This window comes from Entelurus aequoreus, linkage group LG21, assembly GCF_033978785.1.
Source record: "Entelurus aequoreus isolate RoL-2023_Sb linkage group LG21, RoL_Eaeq_v1.1, whole genome shotgun sequence".
Taxonomy (NCBI): Eukaryota; Metazoa; Chordata; class Actinopteri; order Syngnathiformes; family Syngnathidae; genus Entelurus; species Entelurus aequoreus.
In genome coordinates, this window is record NC_084751.1 from 1,925,113 (window position 1) to 1,944,394 (window position 19,282).

Below are 19,282 nucleotides of genomic sequence, written 5' to 3' on the forward strand. Positions count from 1 at the left end.
AATATTACGGACAGCTGCCCAGCTGACAAACTGACCAGTGAACAAAAAAACTGTGACATAACAGTGTTGAAATTTTTGTACATAACCGTTTTCAATAGAGTTGAATATATATTTTTCCTTTAGACATGGGATTTGACTTTAATTGCACCAATTTTGGTGTTGCTACAAGGACTTTTAAGGTATGGTTGCTATGGAGTTTTGTTTTGGAACATTCTGTTCTGGAACAGTAAACTTTAAGCTGTTTTTTCTCAAAACGGACCCTCAAACTTGGTCGACTTCAATCGGATGTAACTCGGTCATTTTCTGTCCGATTCCAACAAACCATATATCATTTTGAAGGTCTTTAGATGGAGAATGTGTAATTAACAATAACTCAGTTTTTAAAATTTCCTCATTGTGACTCATTTTGCCAGCACAGGTCACATATATCAATGATGAAATCTTAACATTGCAACACATGCCAATACGGCCGGGTTAAATTAGTGAAGCGCAATTTTGAATTTCCCGCGAAATATCCTGCTGAAAACGTCTCGGTATGATGACGTTTGCGCGTGACGTCACGGATTGTAGCGGACATTTTGGGACACCATTGTGGCCAGCTATTAAGTCGTCTGTTTTCATCGCAAAATTCCACAGTATTCTGGACATCTGTGTTGGTGAATCTTTTGCAATTTGTTTAATGAACAATGGAGACAGCAAAGAAGAAAGCTGTAGGTGGGAAGCGGTGTATTAGCGGCCCGGCTGCAACAACACAAACACGTAGCCTGTGTTTCATTGTTTACATTCCTGAAATATGACAGTCAAGCTTTACCATTGGCCTGTGGAGAACTGGGACAACAGAGACTCTTACCAGGAGGACTTTGAGTTGGATACACATTGGCCTGTGGAGAACTGGGACAACAGAGACTCCTACCAGGAGGACTTTGAGTTGGATACGCGCTACCGTGAGTACCAAACATTTGATCGCTTGCCCGTACGTGCGTGCCGCTATGTGCATGTCACGTACGTAACTTTGGGGAAATATATGTGCTGTATGAACTTTGCGGATGTGAACGGTACTTTGGGCTGTGGGATTGAGTGTGTTGTGCGGGTGTTTGATTTGTATTGGCGGGTTATATGGACGGGAGGGGGGAGGTGTTTGTTATGTGGGATTAATTTGTGGCATATTAAATATAAGCCTGGTTGTGTTGTGGCTAATAGAGTATATATATGTCTTGTGTTTATTTACTGTTGTAGTCATTCCAGGCTGAATATCAGGTCCCACCCGCCTCTCACAGCATCTTCCCTATCTGAATCGCTTCCACTGCCCTCTAATCCTTCACTCTCACTTTCCTCATCCACGAATCTTTCATCCTCGCCCAAATCGTTGTTTTCTCGGTCTGAATCGCTCTCGCTGCTGGAGGCCATGATTGTAAACAATGTGCAGATGTGAGGAGCCTTTCAACCTGTGACGTCACGCTACTTCCGGTACAGGCAAGGCTTTTTTTTTATCAGCGACCAAAAGTTGCAAACTTTATCGTCGATGTTCTCTACTAAATCCTTTCAGCAAAAATATGGCAATATCGCGAAATGATCAAGTATGACACATAGAATGGATCTGTTATCCCTGTTTAAATAAGAAAATCTCATTTCAGTAGGCCTTTAATTGAAGCGGGTTTATTCAATGTTAAATGCGCCGAAAAATAGACCGTTTTGTACACTGTTGAGGGGCTTCAATGCATGATAGTGTGCAAGTGTGTTTCTGTATATTATCTCCAGCCGTGTCCATGTGGTGACATACTGTAAATTACAGTATTTTGAGAGGTGAAGTCGGACTAAGTAGGACATCACTAAAGGCCTAAGTGAGAAACACACGGCCCACCACTGGTTTTACATAATATAGTAATTAATGGTGGTTAATAATCCTGATTTTTTTCTAATATTCTTCTGGCATTTCCAATGTTTTGAAGAGTGTTGCATATGCAAACATTGTTTTTGTTTCTATCAAAATTGAAGACAAATGTGAGATTATGCAGTCAGTCATTGGCCTCCTCTCACGCTCCCGTCCCCGAAGTCCCGTATAAAAGGTTTATGACAGCAAAGAACAAAAACTGTCCATCTTGAAGGATCTATAATGCAAACCAGAGGCTGTGATTTTGCGAACTCTTGGTCAGCAATGGAGTGTAACAAGTTCCTCATAAAAACAAACATTTATCAGTGGCCAGTCAAAACATTTAAGAGCACTGAAATAACAGAGACGAGGATGCTGATAAAGAGGAGACAGGAAAGGGGGGTACCCCCTCCTCCTCTAGCTCTCATGTTTCAAGTCGGACCAGTGGTCTTGTGCCCCCCTTCCCCCCTCCCAATGTATGTTCTACCGACATGCATTGACCACAAGCAGATATTAGTGCAAACCACCACCTTAATCACACCACATGAGGGAAACCGTATCCAGGTGCTTTACATTAGGGGTGTCGCCGTACGGTACAATCACGTTTTTCAAGTCACGGTTCAGTCGGTTTGTTTTATAGAACAAGCTAGATTAAATGCAAACCCGAAAAACACGAGAAATTAAAGTATTTCCTATTATAAAAAGGACATACTTCAATCCAATTGCTATTCAATTGTGCTCTCTTAGCACACAGTAATCATTCTATACTCACGAGGAATACCAGACCTAGGTGTTTTTACGGTGCGTTCAAGGACCGCTGAACAGAGTCGGATGTCACAACGCCCGCCAGAAACTTTAAATAATATGTTTATTTTTATTGCTCACTTTTCATTTAAATAACTTTAATATTTAAAACAATAACATCTTAGCCGTTAAAACTCAGTGAAGCACAAGAAACAACATACAAAAGCGTGCGTTTTCAAACAGCGCAGTGTTTCCCACACATTCATTTATTTGTGGCGGCCCGCCACAAAAGAATTAAGGCCGTAAAAAAAATTTTTTTTTTTAATTAATTTTTTAAAAAATTATTGTTTGTTTTTTTGTTTTTTTTTGTCATGTCCAGCTTCTCAGGTAAATCATATAGTTGATGTAGATGCCCATATCGGCTGTTCAGATTTACTTTACAAAAGAGAAATGTAGGATCAAGATTTTAGGAGCTCTTTGTTCAGTGGATCAGATGTTTGATATATATATATATCTGTATCATGAATCAATTTAAGTGGACCCCGACTTAAACAAGTTGAAAAACTTATTCGGGGGTTACCGTTTAGTGGTCAATTGTACGGAATATGTACTTCACTGTGCAACCTACTAATAAAAGTCTCAATCAATCAATGATGAAGCTCTGTGTCTATCTACCACCACTACTGTTTTCTGTTTATTTGTTACTGACTGTGGCAGGACACCTCTGTCTCACTTTATGTTGCTGGTAAATAATATGGTTGTAGTAGTAGGCTAAAGTTAAATTATTTAGTATGCACTAATTAAAGGGGCAGAGCTTTAAGAGACATTTTAGCTTATATATTTTTTGTAAAAACCACAATTAATAAATATATTTCAGTGAATAACTTATTGTTCAAATCTGTATATAAATATGTACATAAAGTGTTGTAATTATATTGTAAAATGGATGGATGGATGGACGTTTAAAACAAAACTGTTATTATTAATTAGTAAGTATACATTTTTTTTAGCCTTTTTAGAGAAAATCATATCATTGTAGTAAATTATGCAAATTACTCGATGATGTCATGGTGACCACGCCCATAGCCACGCCCCCACCGCCACAGGTATCTTGGCAGTTTATGGGAAACACTGCAGCGTCATTAGAACATGACCGTCAAAACATTTCAGCGTGTGTATTAGTGCTTATTGGGCACATTATATAATACCGTGATAGTAATAACCATACTAATTTGGACCACAATAACCGTGATATGACATGTTGGTAACACTTACATATTCTAAGTAACAAAGACTTAATTTAGAGTTATTTGGACACTAGGGTAACATATAAGGATTAGGGTTAGGGTTACTATTGAGCAATAATTCTGAGGTTATTGAGGGAAGACTCTTAGTTAATGGCTTACTGGTTGTACAATAAGGCCATGCAGAATAAGGCATTAATAAGTACTTAATAATGACTAATTAAGAGCCAATATGTTACTAATTTGCATGTTAATAAGCAACTAAGTAATGGTGAATATGTTCCCCATACTAAAGTACCAATGATTGTCAAACACACACTAGGTGTGGCAAAATTATTCTCTGCATTTGACCCATCACCCTTGATCACCCCCTGGGAGGTGAGTGGAGCAGTGAGCAGCAGCAATGTCCGCGCCCGGGAATCATTTATGGTGGTTTAACCCCCAATTCCAACCCTTGATGCTGAGTGCCAAACAGGGAAGTAATGGGTCCCATTTTGATAGTCTTTGGTATGAATCGGCCGGGGTTTGAACTCACAACCTGCCGATCTCAGGGTGGACACTCTAAAGAGTTACCAAAATTGGAATATCTTTAAATCTGTAGTTCAGACAAGTTTTTATTTCTTTTTTTAAGTAAGAGATGTCGCTTACCTGCTGACACTAGCCTTTGTCAGAGTGGGAGTCATCCCTTACTCCAAAACAAAAACTTCATTAGAACATGATAAACGTAATAGATCAGGCATTGGGTAATTATTTTGACTCGAGGGTCCAAATTTAGAGGAAAAAAATGTGTCTGGGGGCCGGTATATCTATTTTTAGGAACACTAATACAACATCTCACAATAATGTCTGATGGAATGCTAAAAACGTTATGACAGAACGCCTTAAACGGAATGGAATTTCAAATTTTTTTACTTAATGAGACACCCAGAATGTACATGAAAATAAAGAATGTGGGATTTACAATATTAACTATGAAGGATAAAACACTGAATATTGACAACTAAAGGATGTCCGATAATATCGGGCTGCCGATATTATCGGCCGATAAATGCTTTAAAATGTAATATCGGAAATTACATTACATAGGTTTCAAAAAGTAAAATTTAGGACTTTTTAAAACGCCGCTGTGTACACGGACGCAGGGAGAAGTACAGAGCGCCAATAAACCTTAAAGGCACTGCCTTTGCGTGCCGGCCCAGTCACATAATATCTACGGCTTTTCACACACACAAGTGAATGCAAAGCATACTTGGTCAACAGCCATACAGGTCACACTGAGGGTGACCGTATAAACAACTTTAACACTGTTACAAATATGCACCACACTGTGAACCCACACCAAACAAGAATGACAAACACATTTCGGGAGAACATTCGCACCGTAACACAACATAAACACAACAGAACAAATACCCAGAACCCCTTGCAGCACTAACTCTTCCGAGACGCTACAATATACACCCCCCCAACCCCGCCCACCTCAACCTCCTCATGCTCTCTCAGGGAGAGCATGTCCCAAATTCCAAGCTGCTGTTTTGAGGCATGTTAAAAAAAATAATGCACTTTGTGACTTCAATAATAAATATGGCAGTGCCATGTTGGCATTTTTTCCCATAACTTTAATTGAGACTTTTATTAGTAGGTTGCACAGTGAAGTACATATTCCGTACAATTGACCACTAAATGGTAACACCCGAATAAGTTTTTCAACTTGTTTAAGTCAGGGTCCACTTAAATTGATTCATGATACAGATATATACTATCAGATATACTATCATCATAATACAGTCATCACACAAGATAATCACATTGAATTATTTACATTATTTACAATCAGGGGTGTGGAGGGGGGGGTAGGAAGGATATGGACATCAAGTAGTGGACATAGAGAGAGAGAGAGAGATCAGAAGGCATAAGAAAAAGAATCTGCATTTGATTGTTTACATTTGATTATTAGCAATCCGGGGAGGGTGTTAGTTTAGGGTTGATTCGAGTTGATTTATTTTGGAAAACCTTGTTACAATGTTTAATGCATCCGGCGGGGAATCACAACAAAATTAGGCATAATAATGTGTTAATTCCACGACTGTATATATCGGTATCGGTTGATATCGGAATTGGTAATTAAGAGGTGGACAATATCGGCATATCGGATATCGGCAAAAAAGCCATTAGCGGACATCTCTATTGACAACATATGAACGTCACACCCCCGCTCCATCGACATATTTTATAATCAAGCGAAACACAACAAAAATGCAACAAACAGCGAAATATTAATGCGAAGGGTTAAAAAAAACACATACACTACCGTTCAAAAGTTTGGGGTCACCCAAACAATTTTGTGGAATAGCCTTCATTTCTAAGAACAAGAATAGACTGTCGAGTTTCAGATGAAAGTTCTCTTTTTCTGGCCATTTTGAGCGTTTCATTGACCCCACAAATGTGATGCTCCAGAAACTCAATCTGCTCAAAGGAAGGTCAGTTTTGTAGCTTCTGTAACGAGCTAAACTGTTTTCAGACGTGTGAACATGATTGCACAAGGGTTTTCTAATCATCAATTAGCCTTCTGAGCCAATGAGCAAACACATTGTACCATTAGAACACTGGAGTGATAGTTGCTGGAAATGGGCCTCTATACACCTATGTAGATATTGCACCAAAAAGCAGACATTTGCAGCTAGAATAGTCATTTACCACATTAGCAATGTATAGAGTGTATTTCTTTCAAGTTAAGACTAGTTTAAAGTTATCTTCATTGAAAAGTACAGTGCTTTTCCTTCAAAAATAAGGACATTTCAATGTGACCCCAAACTTTTGAACGGTAGTGTACTATCTGATAAATCATTAAGCTTTAGAACTTTGCTGTAAAAATCTCCTTCCACGTTTCTGGTCTTGACACCCGCATTTCAGGCTGACACTCTGTGGAAACGCTCCCCACCCACACTGTTTGGTGCCTCGTCTGAGCTGCTGTGACTTAGATTACCATAGTAACTAATTAGATTACCATAGTAACTAGTATATCATGCAAAAGTGCAGATTGCAACCATTGAAATACTTTGTATAGCTCAAGACTTACGCTCATTAGAAAACATCACTGCACATCACAATGGCAGCTACACTTTCCATCTTAAAGATCTAAAAAAAAATGATTTGGGAATGTCCGGCGGGCCAGATTGAAAAGCTTAACGGACCTTAATTTGCCCAGGTCTGCAATAGATCTACGACACTTTGAACAGATCCACCGTTACGCCCCTACTCATTGATTCTTCAGGGAGGTGGATTCTATATATTTGCATTAGTCCCATTCTGCTGGTGCACAAGACAGAGCAAAGCCAGGATTAAAGGTTTAGCTTTGTCAATCACAAGTCGGCGAGAGATTGCAGTGTCCGGTGGGGAAGAAAGGGAAGGTTGGTTATTCTACAGAGAAAATGCACACGCCGACGCCTCCACGTGTGACTCAGGTGTCATGCGTCATCCACTGAGTTCATCTCATTCTCGTCTCAATTATTTTCCACCTCGGGAAGATAAGGATGAACTCACTCATCTGAGCTGTAAATACAGTAGTAGCACACCCGCCTTAAAGGCCTACTGAAATAAAAATTTTTTATTTAAACGGGGATAGCAGATCCATTCTATGTGTCATACTTGATCATTTTGCGATATTGCCATATTTTTGCTGAAAGGATTTAGTATAGAACAAAGTTCGCAACTTTTGGTCTCTGATAAAAAAAAAACCTTGCCCCTACCGGAAGTAGCGTGACGTTGTCAGTTGTTCACTCACTCATATTTTCCTATTGTTTTCAACGCAGCTAAAGCTATTCGGACCGAGAAAGTGACGATTACCCCATTAATTCGAGCGAGGATGAAAGATTCGTGGATGGGGAACGTTAGAGTGACGGACTAGAATGCAGTGAAATACATATTTTTTTTCGCTCTGACCGTAACTTAGGTACAAGCTGGCTCATTGGATTCCACACTCTCTCCTTTTTCTATTGTGGATCACGGATTTGTATTTTAAACCACCTCGGATACTATATCCTCTTGAAAATGAGAGTCGAGAACACGAAATGGAAATTCACGGTGACTTTTATCTCCACGACAATACATCGACGAAGCTCTTTAGCATGAGCTAACGTGATAGCATCTGTCTCAAATGCAGATAGAAACAAAATAAATAAATCCCTGACTGGAAGGATAGACAGAAGATCAACAATACTATTAAACCATGGACATGTAACTACACGGTTAATAGATCTCAGCCTGGCAAAGCTTAACAATGCTCTTGCTAATGACGCTAAGGCTAACTTAGCAACTTAGCAACCGGACCTCAGAGAGCTATGCTAAAAACATTAGCGCTCCACCTACGCCAGCCAGCCCTCATCTGCTCTGCTCATCAACACCCGTGCTCACCTGCGTTCCAGCGATCGACGGCGCGACAAAGGACTTCACCCGATCATCCGTGCGGTGGCCGCGGCTAGCATCGGCTAGGCGTCTGCTATCCAAGTAAGTAGTCCTTGTTGTGTTGCTACAGCCAGCCGCTAATACACCGATCCCACCTACAACGTTCTTCTTTGCAGCCTCCATTGTTCATTAAACAAATTGCAAAAGATTCACCAACACAGATGTCCAGAATACTGTGGAATTATGAAATGAAAACAGAGCTTTTTTGTATTGGATTCAATGGGGAAGGCATACCTCTGTTCCCCGGGCTACGTCACGCGCACACGTCATCCTCCAAAGGCTTTTTCAACCGGAAGTTTGGCTTGAAATTTAAAATTGCACTTTATAAGTTAACCCGGCCGTATTGGCATGTGTTGCAATGTTAAGATTTCATCATTGATATATAAACTATCAGACTGCGTGGTCGGTAGTAGTGGCTTTCAGTAGGCCTTTAAGAATCAAAGGGATGATGGCATGTGTACTTGGGTTGTTTTTTTTAACTAAAGGCTATAAACAATAAACTTTGAAAAAATTTGGTTAACTGTAAAACAGGGGTGCTAAACTCGCGGCCCCCAAGACCATATTTTGCGGCCCCCCCACCTTAATATGAAAGGATGGCTGCCTCGTTTCTATCGGGTGCATGCGGACATTCGTCCCAACGCGCTGCGTTCACAACACTTCCAAAATAAACGTTTTTCAAGTTGCTACCCCGGCAGGACATTACAGGTACAGTATATGTCGTGGCTTACTGCGGTGGATCCGAAAAAGCGCAGAGGACAAGATCGGTAAGTGCGACAAGTCCTTTGTTGTCCACACTGTCAATGATTAAAAAATAAAAATAAAAACTACGGTGCCAATAGAACAAAAAGGCTTAGGCACAAAACACAATGAGCAGGCATGGGACGGGCAAGAAGTCTGCAATAACAGTCCCTTACAACTCGGACCAATTATAGGGTCACACCGTTATTTGTGGGTCATTATTTTGTACTTGCATGGCACTATTTGCATTGAACACTACATATGTACATACAGGTTTTGGAGCAACATATGTTGCCATCTAAGCAACGTTATCATGGACGCCCCTGCTTATTTCATCAAGACAATGCCAAGCCCTGTGTTACAACAGCGTGGCTTCATAATAAAAAGAGTGCGAGTACTAGACCGGCCTGCCTGTAGTCCAGACCTGTCTCCCATTGAAAATGTGTGACGCATCATGAAGCCTAAAATACCACAACGGAGACCCTCGGACTGTTGAACAACTTAAGCTGTACATCAAGCAAGAATGGGAAAGAATTCCACCTGAAAAGCTTCAAAAGTGTGTCTCCTCAGTTCCCAAACGTTTACTGAGTGTTGTTAAAAGGAAAGGCCATGTAACACAGTGGTAAAAATGCCTCCATGCAAATTTGTTTGCAATGTGTTGCTGCCATTAAATTCTAAGTTACTGATTATTTGCAAAAAAAAATTAAGTTTCTCAGTCCCAACATTAAATATCTTGTCTTTGCAGTCTATTCAATTGAATATAAGTTTAACAGGATTTGCAAATCATTGTATTCTGTTTTTATTTACTATTTAAACGTGCCAACTTCACTGGTTTTGGGTTTTTTATTTCTATTTGATTTAATTAGTCTTTTACTACCACAATTACAACAACAACAGCAGTGTTTTAAACTCTATAGTGGGATAAATTAATGAATCCTTAATTGAAGCATTTACTAGGGGTGTTAAAAACTCTTTTTTATAAGGTTTTGTCCAAAAAATATATAGATTCTGAATCAAACAGCATTTATTAGGGGTGTTTGATTGAAATTGTTTACTTATTCCAATTACTATTCATAATTTTCTAGATTTTCTAGATTATGCATTTATTTTCTAAATAAATACATAATTTTTGTTTATTAGACGGATTAGCATTCTGTGATTTTTGTAAACAAACTTTTAAAAACATTTTTTTAAATACATTTTTCAGGCCAACAATGCAGGAAAAGTCAGCAGCTAAGAGGAGCTGTTGTAACCTGTAACCTCTTTTTTATAAGGTTTTGTCCAAAAAATATATAGATTCTGAATCAAACAGCATTTATTATGGGGGTTAAAAAAAATCGATTCACATCTAAATTAAATTTTTTACTTATTCCGATTACTATTCATAATTTTTTAGATTATGAATTTATTTTCTAAATAAATACATACATTTCTTTTATTAGATTGATTAGCATTCTGTGATTTTTGTAAACAAACTTTTAAAAATATTTTTTTAAAGACATTTTTCAGGCCAACAATGCAGGAAAAGTCAGCAGCTAAGAGGAGCTGTTGTAACCTGTCACCTCTTTTTTATAAGGTTTTGTCCCAAAAATATATAGATTCTGAATCAAACAGCATTTATTAGGGGTGTTAAAAAAATCGATTCACATCTAAATTAAATGTTTTACTTATTCCGATTACTATTCATAATTTTCTAGATTTTCTAGATTATGCATTTATTTTCTAAATAAATACATAACTTTCTTTTATTAGATTGATTAGCATTCTGTGATTTCGGGAAAACAAACTTTTAAAAATATTTTTTTAAATACATTTTTCAGGCCAACAATGCAGGAAAAGTCAGCAGCTAAGAGGAACTTTTGTAACCTGTAACCTCTTTTTTATAAGGTTTTGTCCGAAAAATATATAGATTCTGAATCAAACAGTCACCCCAAGAATTGAATGGAATCAAATTGTGAGGCACCCAAATATTCCCACCTCCAGAATGTTATGGTGACTCGCTGTTGTGTGTAATGTCATAACTTAAAATGCAAGAGGTATCCTGGCTGGTCCAAATAATAGAAGCTGATCCAGCGTTGCCATGGCAATGACGGATGCTACTCCGATGCCATGCTGGTCCAATTAACTCTTGTGTTGACATCTCGTAGTGGGTGCAGTACTATATTTGCAATACTAGTTCAACTAGATGGAAAATAACGATATTCCAACTGAATCATCCTTTTTCGTATTAATCATATATCTGTAAATACATACAGAAATAATATCTGCGTGCATATTTAAAATTTGGCAGCCTAATCCTCTTTGCTGGGTGGAATAGCATGTACGGCAGCAGGACAAGCTATTTATTTTCTCTGTCCTTGCCGATACGTGGGCTGAAATGAAGCACAGCACAGAGCAGCAAAGCGCGGGTGTCCACAGATCATCGCTTGCAACACAAATAATCTTCTCATGTTGATCTAATGCTGCCTTTTTGAACAAGACTTGAAATGCAAAGAAGCCTTGACATGAGAATTGCACTAAACTATGAGTCTAATGGTACATAGTCTCCCGTCAAACACGTGGTCATGGTATAAACCAGTGTTTTTCAACCACTGTGCACATGGGAGATTATGTAATTGCACCTAATTGGGTTAAAAATATATTTTGCAAACCAGTAATTATAATCCGCAAATGTGCCGTTGTTGAGTGCCTGTGCTGTCTAGAGCTCGGCAGAGTAACCGTGTAATACTCTTCCATATCAGTAGGTGGCAGCAGGTAGCTAATTGTGTTGTAGATGTCGGGAACGACGACGATGGTTTGCAGGTAAAAGGGTATCGAACGGCAAGTGCCGCTAAGAAAAGGCATTGAAGCTTAGAGATGGCTATGCAAAACAAAGCTAAAACTGAACTGGCTGCAAAGTAAACAAAAACAGAATGCTGGACGACAGCAAAGACTTACAGCGTGTGGAGCAGAGAAGGCGTCCACAAAGTACATATCCGTACATGCCATGACAATCAACACCCAAAATAGGAGCGCAAGACAAGAACTAAAACACTACACAGGAAAACACCAAAAAACTCCAAATAAGTCACGGCTTGATGTGACAGGTGGTGACAGTACACCTACTTTGCTTTGAGACAAGAGCTATAGTGATGCATGCTTGGTTATGGTTTGAATTCATATCCAACAATTGCGAGAACGACTTTTTACTGACAATATCGGCTGCTGAGTTTAATTTTTGTACGTTTTCTGCAGGTGGTAAGCCTCTGGGTTATTTTTAATTAAAAAAAATGTGCCTTGGCTCAGAAAAGGTTGAAAAACACTGGTATAAAACACCTGCAATGATCATTATTTTGCGTCCTGAATAATTATTTATAGCATAGTGGCCACTAACATGAAAAAATGTCTGCAATGACGCATGATGTTGTTAGATTGAGTCTTGCCCCAAAATTCCACCGAGTGTATTTGTGTTGTATTGAGGCTGAGCTGCTACTGTTCTGTGCTTTAGTCCAAAATGTTCAACGTGGGAATTGGTCATTGCAACCTGCGTATTGTGACCACTAGGGGTGTCCAAAGATGGATTTTCGAGTTAATCACGATTCTTAATCGATTAAAAAAAATCATATCAATCCAGCCACTCAGGTAAATAACATTGTTGACATAGATGCCAATATCTACTGGACAGATTTACTTTAGAAAGTAGTAAAAAAACCAAGTAAATTAAGACAAAATAAATCTGTTCAAACTGTTACTGTTGCACTTTCTTGAAAGCTTAAAAGTTGGGAACCATTATAAATTATTGTTTTTTTGTGTGTGTCATTGTATGTATGGGAAAATTACCTGACGACACAAAAAAGCTAAACAGTTGAAATATGTGCCATATCAAACAATGGAAGTCCAGCAACTTTTTGCATCTTAACGCTAAGACAACGGAAATGTTGATTATCGGTCCTGTTAACAATACCACCTAAACATTTGACAACCAAACAATTACACAAAGTGACTCTGTAAAGAATCTGGGTATTATCTTGGACCCAACTCTCTCATTTGAGTCACACCTTAAGAGTGTTACTAAAACGGCCTTTTTTCATCTCCGTAATGTCGCTAAAATCCGTCCCATTTTGTCTACCACTGAGATTATTATTCATGCGTCCATTTCGTCTCGTCTCGATTACTGTAACGTATTATTTTCAGGTCTCCCTATGTCTAGCATTAAAAGATTACAGCTGGTAAAAAATGCGGCTGCTAGACTTTTGACAAGAACAAGAAAGTTTGACAATGTTACGCCTATACTGGCTTCCTGTGCACTTAAAGGCCTACTGAAATGAAATTGTTTTATTTAAACGGGGATAGCAGATCCATTCTATGTGTCATACTTGATCATTTCGCGATATTGCCATATTTTTGATGAAAGGATTTAGTAGAGAACAACGACGATAAAGGTCGCAACTTTTCGTCGCTGATAAAAAAAAGCCTTGCCTGTACCGGAAGTAGCGTGACGTCACCAGAGGAAGGACTCCTCATATTCTACCATTGTTTTCAATGGAGCGAGAGAGATTCGGACCGAGAAAGCGACGATTACCCCATTAATTTGAGCCAGGATGAAAGATTCGTGGATGAGGAAATTGAGAGTGAAGGACTAGAGAGGCAGTGCAGGATGTATATTTTTTCGCTCTGACCGTAACTTAGGTACAAGGGTTCATTGGATTCCACACTTTCTCCTTTTTCTATTGTGGATCACAGATTTGTATTTTAAACCACCTCGGATACTATATCCTCTTGAAAATGAGAGTCGAGAACGCAAAATGGACATTCACAGTGACTTTTATCTCCACGACAATACATCGGCGAAGCTCTTTAGCTACTGAGCTAACGTGATAGCATCTGGTTCAAATGCAGATGGAAACAAAATAAATAAATCCCTGACTGGAAGGATAGACAGAAGATCAACAATACTATTAAACCATGGACATGTAAATACACGTTTAATAATTCTCAGCCTGGCAAAGCTTAACAATGCTGTTGCTAACGACGCCATTGAAGCTAACTTAGCAACCGGACCTCACAGAGCTATGATAAAAACATTAGCTCTCCACCTACGCCAGCACTCATCTGCTCATCAACACCCGTGCTCACCTGCGTTCCAGCGATCGACGGCGCGACGAAGGACTTCACCCGATCATCCGTGCGGTTGCCAGCTAGCGCGTCTGCTATCCAAGTAAGTCCTCCTGGTTGTGTTGCTACAGCCAGCCGCTAATACACCGATCCCACCTACAACTTTCTTCTTTGCAGTCTCCATTGTTCATTAAACAAATTGCAAAAGATTCACCAACACAGATGTCCAGAATACTGTGGAGTTTTGAAATGAAAACAGAGATTTTTTGTATTGGATTCAATGGGGTACCAATACTTCCGTTTATCTAGTGACGTCACGCGCATACGTCATCATATATAGACGTTTTCAACCAGAAGTTTAGCGGGAAATTTTAAATTACACTTTATAAGTTAACCCGGCCGTATTGGCATGTGTTGCAATGTTAAGATTTCATCATTGATGTATAAACTATCAGACTGCGTGGTCGGTAGTCGTGGGTTTCAGTAGGCCTTTAAGATGCGACTTTAAGGTTTTACTCATTACGTATAAAATACTACACGGTCTAGCTCCATCCGATCTTGCTGATTGTATTGTACCATATGTCCCGGCCAGAAATCTGCGTTCTAAGAACTCCGGCTTATTCGTGATTCCCGGAGCCCAAAAAAAGTCTATAGAGTGTTTTCTATTCGGGCTCCAGTACTCTGGAATGCCCTACCAGTAACAGTGAGAGATGTTACCTCAGTAGAAGCATTTAAGTCCCATCTTAAAACTCATTTATACACCCTAGCCTTTAAATAGGCCCCTTTTTCGACCAGTTGATCTGCTGTCTCTCTTTTCTGCTCTGTCCCCCTCTCCTGTGCAGAGAGGGTATCAGATGGCCACAGATCAGCTTCCATGGTGGAGGCGCTAGCTGTTCCAAGTGGACCACTCCGCTATGCATCAGTTGGGGACGTCTCAGACTTGTTTACATACAAGAGGATCCACTATAAACTGGACTCTCCCATTAACTGTATCCACTCAGCACAGTTCACCCAAGGGTGGGCTCCCCACATCCAAGGTTTCTCCTTTTCCCCATTGGGTTGAGCTTTTTCTTGCCCTGATATGGATCTGGATGTGGCTTGCGCAGCCCTTTGAGACACGTGTGATTAATGGCTATATAGCTCAACTTTGATTGATTACTGTACCAAAAATGAAGTGAACTGTGACCCTAAGACAGAGGTGTGTATACTGTTACCCCACTACATTCAACTACAACCATGTGGTGCTGGACTTGTCTAACAAAAAGTTACTTATTTTTGTCTTTCCTCCTCATGGCAAAACAAGTCGTTGCCATTCAAAAAGTGACATGTCAGCAAGCCACTTCCTTGCAGGAGGACAAAAAAATGCAGGAGGACATTAGTGGTTGAGCACCAGGAGGTGGGGAGGGGGGGGTCATGATGCCAAATTAAAGGGGAAGAGTGGAGCGTGCACTTACACTCGCTCATGATGTGCTCTGTCAGCCTCCACTGCCTATAATGGCACGAGAAGGGCCACTTAACGAGTAATCATCCCCCCCCACCCGCCTGGGGGCTGTGTCCTCCACTCATTCCATTCACCCTCAGATTCCTGCTATGATCTCTAATCATAAATGAAGTGTAGATCAGGATCAGGGACAGTGGTCCACACACACACACACATTGCCCCCTTGGCAAGGGGCCCATAATGACAGGGCTCTTTGGTTAGTAAAGAGGCCAACAAGGCCTTTGAATGAGGGATGACTGCATTTAATGCTATCACAGCTTTGGAAGGTCATTTTCTGGCAGAGGGGATGTCACAGGTAGCAAATTAGGTCATTTGCCCCCCCGCCCCCACACCTCGCGTTTTGGGTCTTTACTCTCCACTCCACCCATTGCCTGATTGCGAGCAGGGCGCATTATACAATTATTTTCATTTGGAAAAGCATTAATGCTTTCCCTCGACCACTCGCGCGTATTTACACAATTTGCTACCTGTTGACTTTTTTGTCAACACTTTGTCGACACATGCTGTACGGCAGCAGCTATGCTTCAGGGGATTTATGATTAGGTCTGCAGCTATCCATTATTTATTCTATCGTTTTGTTTGTTCATTAATCGAGTAATCGTGACAAAACACACCTTAATGTGTATTTTGAGGGAAATAGCTGAAATAAAAAATGTTCTCCTGCCATAACCTTCATTTGACCTTTTTTACCTTCACTTTTTACCTTCATTTACCTTGTTTTACTTTTTATTTGCCTTTTTCACTTTCCTTTACTTTCTATGTATTTTCTGTATACGTATTTACCTTCTTTTACCATCTACAGTTAGGTCCATAAATCATACTTGCCAACCTTGAGACCTCCGATTCCGGGAAGTGGGGTGGGGTGTGGTTGGGGGCGTGTTTAATAGGGGAGGAGTATATTTACAGCTAGAATTCACCAACTCGAGTATTTCATATATATATATATATATATATATATATACACATATATATATATACATATATATATATACATATATATATATATACATATATATATATACATATATATATATATACATATATATATACATATATATATATATATACATATATATATACATATATATATATATATATATATATACATATATATATACATATATATATATATACATATATATATACATATATACATATATATATACATATATATATATACATATATATATATATATATATATATATATATATATATATATATATATATATATATATATATGTAGGTCACACTGAGGGTGGACGTATAAACAACTTTAACACTGTTACAAATATGCGCCACACTGTGAACCCACACCAAACAAGAATGACAAACACATTTCGGGAGAACATCCGCACCGTAACACAACATAAACACAACAGAACAAATACCCAGAAGCCCTTGCAGCACTAACTCTTCCGGGACGCTACAATATACCCCCGCTACCCCCCACCTTCTCAACCTCCTCATGCTGTCCCAAATTCCAAGCTGCTGTTTTGAGGCATGTTAAAAAAAAATAATGTACTTTGTGACTTCAATAATAAATATGGCAGTGCCATGTTGGCATTTTTTTCCATAACTTGAGTTGATTTATTTTGGAAAACCTTGTTACATTGTTTAATGCATCCAGCGGGGGCATCACAACAAAATTAGGCATAATAATGTGTTAATTCCACGACTGTATATATCGGTATCGGTTGATATCGGAATCGGTAATTAAGAGTTGGACAATTTCGGAATATCAGCAAAAAAGCCATTATCGGACATCTCTAATCAATATACATAAATTAAAGATGCATCAATAATCGATTTTTAATCGAATCGTAGCTCCTGAACCGCAATGGTATCGTGAGGTGCACAAAGATTCCCACCCATAATAATATTAGTAAAAATAAATGTTGCAGTAATGCTTCTACAGGTTCCCCATAAGGGGACAAAGGTCAGCTCCTCCACTCCTGCCTGTCAAGTACTTGTGGCGACCCGTGCTAATGGACTGCTAATAGAAGTGAATGTTGCAGGGAGCAGCTTCCCTTTGGTGGAAAGTGTCACAAAGGGGGTGATTAATGACACCCACTCCTGTACATCGTAAGTCCATACCTTCTTTCCCTCCTTCCTTCCTCTCTACGCTAATCTTTCGGTCCCATGTGCTTCCTCGCCGTCTTGCCATATCATTGCAACATGCAATCTTTTCATGTGCTTCTCAGGAAGGAACATAAACGTGCGAAGGAATCTGGAAGCTTTTACGGCAACGCGTCACGGAGCATCAAACGGGTAAAAAACAAAAGGTCTCAGGTGCTGTAGGCATGTTTTCCATGCAGACGTTTCTCGCGGTGTCAACTTAACACCTCGTCAAGCCTGTACTTACACTGACGTCAGGGTTCTACAGAACTGAGCGACTAAATTAAATATGGTGGTTTTCCAACGCTTAGACTAAATGACTTGAAATTTGACATGTTTTAAGGCTGGAAAGTAAAACAGAGAGACGTCATTTGAGAGCGGGGGAGCCAAGGGAGGGTTGAGTTCAACTGTAGCCAATAAGAGAGGCCCTCATTCATTGCAGCAATGACTAGATGGCATATACACTATATGGTCACTTTTTCCATATGGCAGAATAAACATCGGTGCCACCCCACACCCCACCAGGGTATTTACATACCGTTACTGTGCAATGAAAACCCTGTTCCACCAACTCTAGACAAAAATCTAATTTTTGCTTTTCTATTTGCTGTTGGTTGAAAAACAATAGGTAAAACTGGTACCATGAAATAAAGAACTACCTGCAACTTGAGTCAAAAAGCAACAAAACTTTGAAACAATGAAAACCCTGTATGACCGACTTTAACGATTTTATTTTATTTTATTTTTTCAGAAAAGAAAATGTGTTTTTAAATTCACAAAAGAGGATAGAATTGGAAAAACAGAAGTGTTTCAGATTTATGACTAAATATTTTCAAATGGTTTCTGTTCACTGAAAACCCTGCATTTCTATTGTTTATCTGCTTTTTTTGTTGTTTTTTCCACAGAGGAGGCAACTTTGGTTAAGTTTTATGAGCAAATACGAAACAGGCTTCGGTTAAAAAAATTAAAAAATCCAAAATCTGAATTTTACCGTTCATTTTGACAGGAGAAAAAATCGGATACATGTCACACATAGGCAAAAATAATAGGAATTGACCTGCGATGTGAACATAGTCTTGGTTGACAATATTTACAAACAAAACTAAATTGGATCCTGTCTGTACTTTTTAGACATCCCCCATCTAAACACTGGTACCATGCGATAAAAACTACCTGCAACTTTTGTCAAAAAGCAACAAACATTTTTTGCAATACAGCTTCAAAACAAAGATTGTTAAACGTTAATATACAACGAAAACCCTGTATTACAGACTTTAATGTTTTGGTTTTTTTTGAAAAAAAAAAGTTTTTAAATTCACAAAATAGGATACAATTGGAAAAACAGAAGTGTTTCTGATTTGACAAAATATTTTCAAATGGTTTCTGTTCACTAAAAACCCAGCATTTCCATTTTTTAACTATCTGCTTTTTTTGTTGTTTTTTCCACAGAGGAGGCAACTTTGGTTAGGTTTTATGAGCAAATACGAAACAGGCTTCTGTTAAAAAAAATA

At 39.0% G+C, this 19,282-nt stretch overlaps 1 protein-coding gene across 1 annotated transcript in view; it reads left to right on the forward strand.

Annotated features, from left to right (window-relative positions):
• Positions 1–15,044, forward strand: part of bmpr1bb (bone morphogenetic protein receptor, type IBb) — a 171,496-nt gene extending 156,452 nt beyond the window's left edge. Inside the window, exon 9 of the mRNA XM_062032027.1 lies at positions 14,997–15,044. Coding sequence (XP_061888011.1) covers positions 14,997–15,044 — 48 coding nt within the window. The remainder of the gene's footprint in view (positions 1–14,996) is intronic.
• Positions 15,045–19,282: the final 4,238 nt, after the last annotated feature.